This window comes from Anabrus simplex, chromosome 1 (assembly GCF_040414725.1).
Source record: "Anabrus simplex isolate iqAnaSimp1 chromosome 1, ASM4041472v1, whole genome shotgun sequence".
Classification (NCBI taxonomy): domain Eukaryota; kingdom Metazoa; phylum Arthropoda; class Insecta; order Orthoptera; family Tettigoniidae; genus Anabrus; species Anabrus simplex.
Genome location: NC_090265.1, coordinates 471,023,809 through 471,038,319, shown reverse-complemented (window position 1 = coordinate 471,038,319; position 14,511 = coordinate 471,023,809). Strand labels below are relative to the sequence as shown.

Genomic DNA, 14,511 nt, shown 5'->3' with positions numbered 1-14,511 from the left:
GACACGTCGGGGCTCATCTTCGGGCAGAGCTGTAAGAAGAGAAAGATACGAACAAATCAGTTCCTAAAAGGAAGATTTAAGAGATAATTAAGCTTTACAGAAGTTAATTATTTAAAAAATTACAATTTCTTCTGAAATAAGGTTGAGGATATCAACACGAGTTTCAAATATTTGATTGACCGAAATACGAAGAATATCAGAATAATTAAGAAGAGATTATTATTTAAAGAAATTATTTTGAAAATGAATGATTACTGCCTGAATTTCTTGGATATCATTGACTGCTGCTGTATGAAGATGATGATGGCTTGCTAATTTCGTGGTGGACCGACCTGGAGGTTGATATGATCCAGCCTAGTGACCAGACCTGAGACCTCCAACCAAACCGCAGACCACCAGCCAACCACAGACCGTAGCCAGTCTTGACCACTGATGTGACGCAGATAGAGAGCTACAGAGTTGTTTTGCTTGATGACTGACGAGCTAAGTCTTACTATATATATACACGTTAGTTCTTAATTAAGCTAAGCATATGTACCTATTACAATTTACAATAAGTGTGAAATACTTAAGATGTGGAAGTGACTCAGTGAAGTGATATTATATAGTTGAATGATACTATATTAAGTTAACATGTAACTAAATCGATATCTCGAAAGAAGTGGCTTGTGTAAGTCGAGTAGATGATCGTTCTAAATGTGAATAAGTGTTATTTCGGGAAAGAAGGTTGATTATTATGCTGTTAAATACGAGAAGTTGCGAGTATTAGGTAACATTAATGGATTTCGTGAAGCCATTCATGCAATGTTTACGTCACTATGGGACATAATGGGGAGAAGTAGGATTCATACGAGATATTCCTTGTCAAATCACGTCTTAGAATGGAATTATGAATTGTTAAAGCATCGATCTATGAGAAAAGAAGTGATCCATATAAGACAATATGCATGCAACGGAGAATAATACGTCTTTATAATTGCGTTTTTATAGGAAGAGGTTATGAGATATTAAATACGGTAATGTTAATGAGGTTATTGAAATGATTGAAGGTTATATAGTTGAAAATGGAATGACGTGAAGCGATTTAAGTAAAATAATTTGACGTTGTGTCATAATAAGACATAGATATGATAGTTAAATGTTGAAATATTCAAAGGAGGGATCAGATATACGATGCAAGTACAATGAAAGACATACGTCGGGGGAGTAATCCAGTATTAAGGTATGAATAACGAATCCATGTGTGTAGTTTAGAGTAAATGGTTTCCATTATGTCAATTACAGCTGTAGATGTGTGGAAATACTCAACATATTCTCGTAATGAATGCAGTGAATGGTAAATTGAGTATGCGTAGCCATTATAAGCAACAACGTAGGTGGATGATAACAAGATATCGTAAATGAGATACAGTAGACCCTCGATTCTCCATTTTTGGTGGGGCCATGGAAAAAAAACCTACAACACGGGAAAACAGAAAATCCGGGAACGAATAAACCATCAAAAATTTGGCTAAACGTCACAAAAATGAAATATGTAAACTTATAATCTTACAAACACCCCTAAACCAAACCAAACTATAGCCCCAAGGGGCCTTCCGCCTACCAAGCGACCGCCCTCGGTCCGAAGGCCTGAAGATTACGAGGTCAGTGTGACGAATCCTCTCGGCCATTATTCTTGTCTCTCTAGCCGGGGTCCCCATCTCAGCATTAAATAGCTCCTCAATTAAAGGTAATCGTAGAATGAGTGAACCTGGAACCAGCCCTCATATCCAGATAAAAATGCCTGACCTGGCCGGTAATCGAACTCGGGCCCTCCGGGTGAAAGGCAGGCAAGTTAGACCACGGGGCCGGCTTCAAAACATTAATTACCAGTATGGGACTTAAAAATCTCAAAACTTCACATTCAGTTTTACCGGGGAAACTTTGTCATTTTCCTCTGAAACCTTCCTTTAGTTCAGCAACTTTGATCAGCCAAACTCTTAAAAATCTAAATCTAACACCCGTAACACCAAGCCAAACAACAATCGGTCACAAGTAGTTTTTAATTCTCTAATCTAATAAAATAAAGCACATTAGATACAAAAGTGCCCAACATGATGGCAAAATTCTTTTTTCCTTTATCTTCCATTGTAATTTGGTCACCGGTATACTGTTCATAGTCAGTTTATGGAAATCTTGTACCGTGTAAATTTAGGGCTACATCGACTTTTAAAGGTTATGTTGAACTCGAGAATATGATTTTTTAATGTAAGTATCGGTCCTCAAGTTCTTGAATGCATTATATTCAATTCTGCCCATACTAATCACAATCCAAGTGGAAAAAGAAAAAATACCATTAAAACTTCCTAAATTACGATTATGTACGACCTTGAGCTCAGCTGGAAAGCGTCCTCGCTGTACAAGTTGCTAGTTGCTTTACGTCGCACCGACACAGATAGGTCTTATGGCGCACTGTACAAGTCGGTACAAGTGCGAAATTATAAAAGTTTTTAAATATAACATGCGCAAATAAAATGAGTGCGGTTTTTATAACATTTTAACACATAAACATGAAATTCCCAGTCTTATATTAGGACCAAAACAGTAATAGACAATCCCAAAACCTCCCATGGCTTTATGTATGCAAGGTGCAACATCTGTTCTGGTCTCAATAACATAATCGTATACGATAATATTAAAATACCGGTACTAAATTTGTGTTACTTAAGAAGGAGCAGTTTCGATTCCTGTCCGAAAGCCCAATGACTATTTACTGCCCTGAGGGAAATGCCAAAAACCTGTTCGGTGATACACTCGAAAAAAGTAAACAAAATAAACACTTAACCCTGGACAAAATGTAGACGTTTTGCAAGTATGAACATTTGATGAAACTCGTTCCATCTTCATGTAGAGCTGTCAAAATGCACTCTGTCCCAACTGTTGTTGGGCCCTCTCTGCTTTAGGATTTCCGTGGATTCTCTAAGCAATACCATCCGAATGCGATGCTAAGATGATCCCTTACACAAGTTCACCACCGATCGCTTTTCCAGTACCGGTACAGTAGTTTCTCAAATTAGCGCAATGACTGGACGTTAACACCAAGATCCGTAAGTATGCCGGTAGCCGTCCTCTCATGAGATACAGTTTTGTGAAAAACGCATGATCGAGGATTTAGCATTGATGGGACTGAAAATTCTGGACGGTTGATCTGGGAAATTGTTTCTTCGGAGAACGGATAATGCGGGATTTTTACAACGTGATTTAATTAGGATGCTTGCGGGACCACGTAATTTGAACGAATAATACGGGAAAACGTAGTTTCCGGGAATGTATAATCGAGGTTCTACTGTATTTGTGAAGTCACTTAAATAAGCTTAACATAATATTATAAGCCAAATGAATGATCAAGATACATATTGAGCTTGCGAATAGCAAATTAAGAGCTAGTTAGTTAGAAATATGATGTAAATTATTTTTATATTTTTGAGTGACAATGATTTATTTAACGAATAAAGATGATAGGCTAGGATGTTAGGAGCCTAGATTTTGGCAGGCAATATGGATAGTAAGATTAGCACGTCAATCATCAACAATTCTTCTGCATGCCAGTGAATGAATTCAAGAATAAATTCAGATTGCAATTGCCAATTTTCAATTTTTAAGGAAGTGTTTGAGACTGAACTCAGTGTTGTGATATTAATGAGTTGATGCACGAACTGTCTTTCAAAATAATTTACTCAACATGGCTGTTAAATAATTGAACAATTTTCATACAAAAATGGAATATAAGGAGATTCTAGTTCATTTCAGTAAGACTTTATTTTTTTTTTAATTAAGCCAGCGCTGACTTATAAGAGATATTTGTAAATATGATTGATTTTAAAACAACATTGAAAATAATTTTAAGATAATTTGAGTTCTCTATTCTTTCATTCTTGAATAATATAATTAAATTTCTTTTTTTAATTTATTTTTAATTGAATTTGTTATGATTTATGGATGTTAGCTGTAGATTAACTTAGTAATTAAAGTAATTTTCAAGCGGCTTACTTCAAGTCTTGCGTTCAATGATTTATTATGATAATGCGATAGGGTGGATGCGTTCATCTGTATTTGTCACGTGCGGTACCAGTGTTCTCTTTGAACTCACAATAATTTTAACCATTTGTTTGCAAGGAATAGCCCTGAGACAACATTCAGCTACCGGGAAATTTTTACTGGGGTTGTACCTGGACGCAGGATGGGCGCAGTGTGTATAGGGTTTTTCCCAACGTTTGCAAAAAATTTGATATAACGACAATCCACTACAGCGAGTAAATATTTCACCATTATGAAGTCTCACTGGGAGCCTCCGTGGCTCAAACAGCAGCGCGTCGGCCTCTCACTGCTGGATACTGTGGTTCAGTTCCCGGTCACTCTATGTGAGATTTGTGCTGGACAAAGCAGAGGCAGGACAGGTTTTTCTCCAGGTACTCAACTTTTCCCTGTCTTCTTTCATTCCAGCAACACTCTCCATTCTCATTTCATAGCATCTATCAGTCAATAAATCACTTTGGGAGTGGCAAACTCATCGTACTAATACCCTGAGATTCATTCATTCCATCCCTGACCCAGTCAATGACTGGAAAACAGGTTGTAGGATTTTTTTTTTCTTTTTTTTTTTTTCCTGTGAATTCTCACTATAATGGATTTCTACTGTATTTAAAATAGAAGAGCCCATGCCACACTCTGGTTGAAACACTGGTAATTTTTGACGATTGAGTTTCCTGAATTTTAATTTTAGCGATCTCAATCTGAAGCCATATTTTTGGTCGTTTTACTGTATTTGTTTTCATCTTGTACCCCTCCTCCAAGACTGTGTCCATATCATATAACAATTTCTCCAGATCTGATAAAATAACAATATCATCTGCAAATCTCAGGGTTTTGATTTCCTCTCTTTGGATTGAGATTTCCTTTCAAAATTCTCCTTTGATTTCCTTTACTGCCTGTTCTATGTAGACATTGGAAAAGAGGTGACAAACTGCAGCCTACCCTCTCTCCTTTCGGGATTGCAGCTTCTTTTTCAAAGCCTTTGATTCCTATTGCTGCAGACCGATTTTTGTAGAGATTGTGATAAATACCAGGTGTATGCATAAGTCTTTTCCAGTTTCACTAAGAGATGGCACCAGCGAGCAGTATGCAGCATATGAATTTGACACATATATCAGTTTGTTCGTCTGACATTAACCTACCAACACACACAAGTTGAGCGTCTGTGTTGTATCATTGAGTGATCATGTCTATGTTTGTGCATGAAAAAGAACATTTGCAGCACATGTTGCTTTTCTTATTTAATCAAAAGAAAAAGGCTTTGGAAAGTCATTGTTTGCTGGTAGAAACATATGGTGAACCTGCTCCATCAATTAGAACATATGAGACATGGTTTCGACAATTTGAACATGGTGATTTCAATGTGAAAGATAGTGCACACACTGGTAGGCCACAAAAGTGCGATGACAAGCAATTGCAGGCGTTACTGGGTGATGACCCCACTCTCACTCAACAGCAATTGGCACAGTCATTGAATATGTCACAAGAAACAATCAGCAGATGTTTACGTGCAACGGGGAAGATCAGTAAACTCAGTAAATGGGTCCCACACGATTTGAATAAACGGCAAATGGCAAATCGCAAAGTCACATGTGAAATGCTGCTTCAACGCCTCGAAAGAAATTAATTTGTGTACCGAATTGTTATGGGTGACAAAAAATGGATTTATTTTGAATACCTGAAGCAGATGAAATCGTGGCTGTCACCTGGCGAAGCCGGTCCTTCAACATCAAATCTATACCGCTTCGGCAAGAAGACCGTGCTTTGTGTCTGGTGGGATCAGAGCGGTATTGTGTGTTATGAACTCTTGAAGCCTGGCAAAACCGTTAATGCACAATGCTATCACCGTCATATGTTTAATTTAAATCACGCATTGATCGAAAGATGACCGGAATGGACCAGAAGACATAGCAAAGTGATTTGGTTACACAACAATGCACCGTCTCACACAGAAAAACCAGTGAAAGACACCTTGAAATCGCTTGGATGGGATGTCCTTCTGCACCCGACGCACTCTCCTGACCTGGCACCATCTATCACATCTTCGCATCAATGGGGCATGCACTTGCAGAACTGCACTTCAGCAATTACGAGGAAGTTGGAAAATGACTCGACATATGGTTTGCCACAAAAGACATGCCGTTTTCTGGCATGGTATTCATAACTTACCTGAAAGATGGGCGAAGTGTGTAGAAGCCAATGGCCAGTATTTTGAATAAACGAAAAATTAATTTCCCACGAAACTGACGTCTTATCTTTACCACAAAAACCGGCAAAAATGTATGCATACACCTGGTATTAGGCTGTGATATACACATCAAAAAATAGCTTTGCATCACTCCTGTAAGTCATTTAACTGTGTTGCTATCTTGGCCTATGTTATGCATACCGAAAAGACAACTCTTAGTATGTTTCCAAACATACTCACAAATGCATGTACCCTAAACCAACAGACAGAACACCACGCTTATATGGGGAGGCAGTATTTAAGTTAAAGTACTAGTGTGGAAGCATTGCATGTGTGTTCTAAGAAGGGTAGTTAGCATCTAGGATGGCTCAACTTGTGAATTTTACGTGTTTGGAACATGGAAGTGGTACAGGGAGACAGGAACTGTTGATGACTTGCACACATAGGTCAGCCAAGAGTTATGACTGCAGTCGATCACTGTTATCTTTGAATTTAAATTTGGGGGAAACCCTGAACACAATGCCACCATGTTAATAATGATCTTCAGATTGCCACAGGTCACAGTTTTTCAACTCACACTGTGAGAAACCGGTTGCTCAAGGCAAGGTCTAGCTCTCTAACCTAGACAGCATGGAATCAGAGATAAGGCTTTTTGCAGATGATGTTATTCTCTACAGAGTAATAAATTAAAAGATTGAGAGTTACTGCAAAATGACCTCGAAAATATTGTGAGATGGACAGTAGACAATTGTGTGATGATAAACGGGGTTAAAAGTCAGGTTGTGAGTTTCACAAATAGGAAAAGTCCTCTCAGTTTTAATTACTGCATTGATGGGGTGAAAGTTTCATCTGGGGATCATTGTAAGTACCTAGGTGATAATATAAGGACATATCTTCTTTAGGGTAATCACATAAATGTGATTGTAAATAAAGGGTACAGATCTTTGCACATGGTTATGAGGGTATTTAGGGGTTGTAATAAGCATATAAAGGAGAGGGCATATAAGTCTCTTGTAAGACGCTAAATAGAGCATGACACCCTCATCAGGATTACTTAATTCAAGAACTGGAAAAAATCCAAAGAAAAGCAGCTCAACTTGTTCTGGGTGATTTCCGACAAAAGAGTAGCATTACAAAAATGTTGCAAAACTTGGGCTGGGAAGACTTGGGAGAAAGGAGACGAGCTGCTCGACTAAGTGGTATGTTACAAGTAATGAAAATCATTGCTAGTCTGTAATCTTATGATAAATGTAAGAAATTTATTTCTCTTCTACCTATTCGATACAACTCATTAAAGTAAGAATTGGTACATGTTTCGCCCTTTCCTATGGGTCATCATCAACCGTATCATTACTTCAAACCGTATCAGGTACCTGGTTAAAATTGATCTAAAATCTACTGCAAAATAGAATACATCAAAGAACTTCCAAACCTTGTCAGATACCTGGTTAAAATTGATCTAAAATATACTACAAAATTGAATACATTAAAAAACGTTACTTCAGTTTTTATATAATCATTTGTACAGAAGATGATGGTCTAATGACATTTAAACAGCCTCATTAAGTTGTTCTCTAATAAATTGTTCAACGTAGATGCTGAAGTAGAACTACGACATAAATATAATGTCTTTCTGGGCTAGTTACAAACTAAAAAATTAGAACTTACTCGCTACTTTCGATAAGACTATATCAAGTACACATGCCAAGGTCCAATATTATGAAAAATGGCACATTGTTGGAATGCATTTCCTTATGATTTTGTGTATAATCATTTGTATTGTTATATACTCACTTTCATCATTTTGTAAGAATATTTTTTAAACTTTCATTCATATTCAATATTGAACATGGCTCAAGGTCTTCACTATTGTTCATTTTCACTTGTACCTAAATCAAGTTACTCATATAATGACAGCTTTTTTAACTGAAGTTTTTAATGTATTCAATTTTGTTGTAGATTTTAGATCAATGATATGGTTTGAGATGATGATATGGCTGATGATGCCGCATAGGAAAGGGCGAAACATGTACCAATTCTTATTTTAATGAGGATTTAACTCTAACTGTAACATATTGAGTTGTATTGAATAGGTGCAAGAGAAATAAATTTCTTCCATTTATCATAAGTGGTATGTTCCGAGCTGTCAGTGGAGAGATGGTGTAGAATGACATTAGTAGTCGAATTTTACAAACAGTGGTGTCTTTAAAAGTAGGAAAGATCACAATATGAAGATAAAGCTAGAATTCAAGAGGACAAATTGGGACAAATATTCATTTATAGGAAGGGGAGTTAGGGACTGGAATAACTTACCTAGGGAGATGTTCAATAAATTTCCAATTTCTTTGCAATCATTTAAGAAAATGCTAGGAAAACAACGGATAGGGAATCTGCTACCTGGGCGATTCGCCTAAACGCAAATCAGTATTGATTGATTGCTTGATTGATTGATTGATCACGTGCAGTAGAGATGGGCCCAGCATTATTCTGAACGGTCTCTTCAGAATTTTTATAAAGTCCTTTTCACCAATGAGTGTTGCATAATCTTTGATCCTGACAATCGTCATTGGTGTGCTTGGAGACATTCTGGTCAGGCTTCATGTCTCAGACCCACTGTCCAGCACATGCAGCAAGATGGTAATTCCCTGATATTTTGGGGTGGCATTATGTGGGGCCACCGTATGCCACTCCTAATAATGCAGGCCAAAGTCATGACTGTATGATAGGGGAACAATATTCTCCGACCCATAGTTGCCCTGTATCACCAGCATTTTGGATGAGAATTTGTCTTAATGGACAATAATGCGCATCCACTGTTTGTTTCTTGTTAATGACTTTCTTTATGATGACAATATTACTTGACTAGAGTGGCCACCATGCCACAATGTTATCCAGGCATGAACCACAACGAACATGTGTGGGATAAATTAAATAAGGCTCTTTGTGGACGTCACAACCCACCAACCATTCTGCGATATCTACGCCGAATCAACATTGAGGAATGGGAAAATTTGGACCAACAGTACCTTGGTGAACTAGCAGACAGTATGCCAAGATGAATTTAAGCATGCATCAATGCAAGGGGACATGTTACCTGGTATTAAAAGAAGTGGTGTGTGCTTTATTCAGTATCTCAAATTGAGGAAGCAAGGCTGTATTGTTTTGTCGGGCAATAAATAATGCTGATATGGTATCTCTGTATATGTGTAATTCTAATTGTTTTTTTTGTTGTTGAAAGTTGGGAATTCTTGTCTAAGATATTGCAAAACTTGTTTTGGTGTGTGTGTGTTTAAAAAAAAAGAAATATGAACTATATTTTTTTACCTATGTTTTGTGCAGTGTATTGAGTATGAGTGTATGTCATTGTCTGCCTTAGTTGTATACAACTCCAGTTTGCCTTATTTGTTATTTCAAACACATAAACAAATGGTATTTTTCGTTTTAGGCCAACTATGAAGAAACAACTTAATAATGGTGTGACATTAATTGTGGACAGATATTCATTCTCTGGAATTGCTTTTAGTGCAGCCAAAAAGGTATCTTCAACAGTTTTTACTTCCTAAAATTTAATGTCTCTTTCTAAAATTAAAATAAAAACATTTAATAGAATTTCAATCAGGATAAATAGATGTTAAACGGGGATTCTCTTTATAGTGTATATAAATGAGTTTCTGAGTACTTCATGTTAATGCTGCATATCTTTATAAATAAAATAAGATATGATGATGATGATGATGATGATTTAATTCAGTAAACAATTTAAATTAAAGTTAACAGAGTAAAATCATCATTCTCATTTGGGAAATAAACAAACCTATTAAACTTAGTGTTCAATTAACAATTAATCTTTATTGTGGCCAGCAAACCAAGTTAAATAAAAGAAACAAAATTAAAATTATTACCAATAACAGCAAGTTAAGAATACATCTCTTAGATATCAGTAACCTTTTTCTTACTCAATTCGGATTAACCTCTTAAATGTTAGTATTCCAAGATGCACTTATTCGAAATGAATTATCTTTTAAAAATATTATCTTTCTTTTTTTCTTGATATATTTACACTTTTTTAGGGTTAAGTTTCACCCAGGGAGTCTGCAAGAAAATATATCATTTCGATCACAAGATTGAAAATATATAGGTTGCAAAACCAACGCAAAAGGGGAAAGAAAATCAACACAGAAGAGGGAAGGAAATTCACAAAATATCATCAAAGGGAAAAATAAACCTGTAATTACACCACCAAGATCCAAATCTTTTCAGGAAAATCAATTACACTAAACCAGTCAATCAACAATAGTCAACATGACCATCAACATCACCATGGTAACATATACACGCTAAAGGGAGGACCAAAACCATAACACAACAATATAGTTAACATGGAAAGAACAAAAGAGAATCAGGAAGACCATTAAAACAAAAAAATATTAAGAAATTAAAAGGGAAACTGAAGGTAGATCTTAAGAATGGGACAAAGCCCAAATTTTAAAACCCTTGCAGAAACTCGCGTGGTATATCTCAAATATTATTATCATATTTATAGATCCACCTGTTCAATACAATAGTTGTAAGTCACGTGGTTGTTAAACATCTTTTAACATGTTTAGTTTAAAAAATACTTAAGAGGGCAAAGATGCCTCGGAAAAATAATAACAATAATATGTTACAGATACAAATATATACAGTAGTAAACTACTTAACGAGACAATTAACGCAAGACCTTTTAGAGAATATAGATTGATGATTTCCCTTTCAAATACAGAGGAAAAGTAAATTTAGGATTTCATAGAATGGACTTAGTTTTGAGGCGTCACACCGAACACACAAAATATTACGATGATAGGGTAATAATATCTTTAGAAGCCAAATTCACATGCCATGAAGTAAATCCAAAATTAAGAAAAGACTTGAAGAAAACTTACAGTTTCTGATTCATCTTGTAAAAATATGTTAATATGCCTTACCACATGCCATTACTCACAATAGGTGAGGCTTATTAGAAGACCCTCAATTCACTTTAAATTACCAAAACGAGGATAATTTAAAAAGGAAAAACAAGTCTTCTGCGAGTGATAACACCCTCGAAACTGTAGAGTTCATCCTAGGTCCATAATCCAGCCCAAAGCCAGGACGTGGCGTGGACTCTGAACACGTCCTTCCTTCGTGATTGCTGAACAGAGAGTCATCGTGGACACAATCTCTCACTGATGCGTTGGCCGGCTCAAGATGGAGCCGTGTGCTGATTGGCCAGAGACAGCGCCAACAAGTTATACCAGCTGTTGCAGAGAGCAGCACAACGCAGAAGCACATAAGCATGTAACGTGCTTAGTTGACGAAATACATAATGAAATGTTTGAAAAATAGGAGCTTAGCGCTCAAGACGTAGAAGATATTAATATTAAATATGTGACATCAAGCCACACAGAAATTAACAGTAGAATACAAATTGGAAATAAATTCCTAGTGACACCAGTTTCCACGGCAAGTTGACCAGGTCTAAAATGTTTAAGGAGAGGGCCCGAAATATTGTAACCTTGGTTACAGCCTCCCTCCCTGAAGCTTATCATATTTACAGACATAATCAGCCTTACAGTACAGTGGTCTAGAAACATACTAAGTTGTTTTGTAATTTAGTCCACATAATATAATGATCATTGGTACTAAATTTATCTTCCCATACCTCCAGTATGCAGAATATACAGGTTATTTAAAAACCAAATCTTTCTTACAGTCCAAGTCTATTATATTATCAATGAAGTTTGAACTTTCTGTACATTCCCGGAAACTATGTTTTCCCATATTCATCATCACCATCAATGTCCAACTCTAGTCGCCTGGGTGTGGTTAACAAACATCCTCCACTCCTTTCTGTCCTTCAATTTTTCCTGCTCTATTACTTCCACCACATCCAATCCAGCTTCTCTGATGTCCTTCCAAATCTGGTCCATCCACCTTCTTCTCGGTCTTCCAACTGGTCTCTTTCCCTTAACTTCTCTTTCCAATTCCTTTCTTGCTACCCGTTCCTTTCCTATTCTTTTTACATGTTTGAACCATCTCAGTCTTGCTTTCTGTATCTTCTGTACTAACGATTCTATATTTAGATCTCCTCTGATTTTAATATTTTGAATTCTATCTTCTTGTCTTTTTAACCGATGTTCTTAAAAATTTCATTTCTGCTGCTTGGTTCTTACTCTTTCTTCTCTTAATAGTCACCAGCGTTTCTAGTCCATATGTTACAGTTGGTATGAAATACTGTTTATATAATGTTAATGGGTACTATGTCATCCCATAAAAGCTCTCTGACTTGATGATAAAATGTTGTTGACCGGGCGAGTTGGCCGTGCGCGTAGAGGCGCGCGGCTGTGAGCTTGCGTCCGTGAGATAGTAGGTTCGAATCCCACTATCGGCAGCCCTGAAAATGGTTTTCCGTGGTTTCCCATTTTCACACCAGGCAAATGCTGGGGCTGTACCTTAATTAAGGCCACGGCCGCTTCCTTCCAACTCCTAGGCCTTTCCTATCCCATCGTCGCCGTAAGACCTATCTGTGTCGGTGCGACGTAAAGCCCCTAACAAAAAAAATAAAAAAAAATAAAATGTTGTATCTTTACTTAGTTATTAATTTCAGGGTTGATTTCATTACTTCCATTAATAATGCTACCCAGATAAGCAAACTGTTCTGCATTCTCTAACCGTTCTCCGTCTGTGTTCACTTGGCTTCTCTTTTTCTCTTTTCCACAGTGCATGACTACAGTTTTCTTTTTACTAATTACCATTCCAAACTCCTTCAGATTTTCATTCCAAATGTTCAGTCTCCTTTGTATTTCCTTTTCTCCCTTTCCCCAAATCACCACATCATCTGCAAATACCAAAGCATTTACTTCATCACTACTGATTAAAGTCCTTATTTCTAAGTGAAATAAAACTGTTGATTTCGGTGTTAAAAATGACACTATTTCGGTAGGTATTTCTTGAAATAAAACTGCCATACTGATCAACGTTTCTTTTGAAATCTTCTTATAGTATGGGGTAAACCTAATTTTGTCATAAGAGTTTCTAAAGTGAACTGTTACAATGTGTCCTTGTTAATAAATCTTAAAATAACCAAATATACAAAATGTTATAGAAATAAAACTGTAAATCACCCAGACCTCAAAATGAAGTTAGGTGATCTGCCCTGTAATATGAATTTATGCATAGCCTACATTATTTTACATGTTGAATTGTCTCCAAAGTATAAACTAGGCACAATTTCAACATTATCTGCATGCAGAGTTGTGCGACAGTTAGAAAGTAACTTTGTGTATGAAAAGAAGCCCCTCTCGCTGACCACATTAGACGTTGAAAACCATAATGCTTGTGCTCGCTGGCCGGGAATGAGAAGCTCAGACGTTTAAAGCGCTTGCTTTCTGAGTCCAAGTTGGCAGGTTCGATCCTGGCTCAGTCCGGTGGTATTTGAAGGAGCTGAAATATGTCAGTTTTACTGACACGTAAAAGAACTCCTGCGGGATAACATCTCGGCGTCTCCGAAAACCATAAAAGTAGTTAGTGGGATGTAAAAACAATAACATTATTACTACTCAGCCAGGCGATTTCTTTACAATAGACTAGACCTATTAATACCGTCATATTTTACAATAAAGACAGTATTATTTATCTTTCCTTTTAATTCATCCACTTCCTTATGCCAGGATCAACCAATTTTTCTAGAGGAATGTTGCTTGAATTAATGATTTTGTTGTTTCTATTACAAATTGCTCTGTATCACTTTTAAACTTCTTTACGATGGGTAACGTATCGTCGGTTGTTATTTTTCGCATAGAATAATGTTCATTTGCTTTATTATTATTATTATTCTTTTTTTGTGTTTCTGATTCTCTGCAGTGTTTATCGCACGTATCTTTTAGTTTCCAAGTAATACGAACATTACAGTAGGCCTATTTACACGTTAGATTCTTTCTTGCAGCATCAAAACGTACTCTCACTGCCAAAGCGACCGGTCTTTTTACGATTACAACGCTATTTGATGTGATCGATAACAGATAAACTTATCGATTTTTAACGGTTGGGTTAGAGATCGCAGAACTGAATACACATACTTCCGATACACATCGCTTTGTGAGTGTTCGTGTAGAGAATATACAGCGCTATCAAGCAACTGAGAAGAAAAATATAATAGTAAAGTTGTCAGAAGCATTTAAACATTTATTGGAGAGTTTTCCCAATCCTATTTTGCACTTATTGTACCAAATGGA

At 36.6% G+C, this 14,511-nt stretch overlaps 1 protein-coding gene across 1 annotated transcript in view; it reads left to right on the top strand.

The window, feature by feature from the left end:
• Window positions 1–14,511, top strand: part of LOC136856964 (thymidylate kinase) — a 116,709-nt gene that overhangs the window by 61,679 nt on the left and 40,519 nt on the right. Inside the window, exon 4 of the mRNA XM_067135258.2 lies at window positions 9,705–9,795. Within this exon, the coding sequence (XP_066991359.2) occupies window positions 9,705–9,795 (91 nt within the window). The remainder of the gene's footprint in view (window positions 1–9,704; window positions 9,796–14,511) is intronic.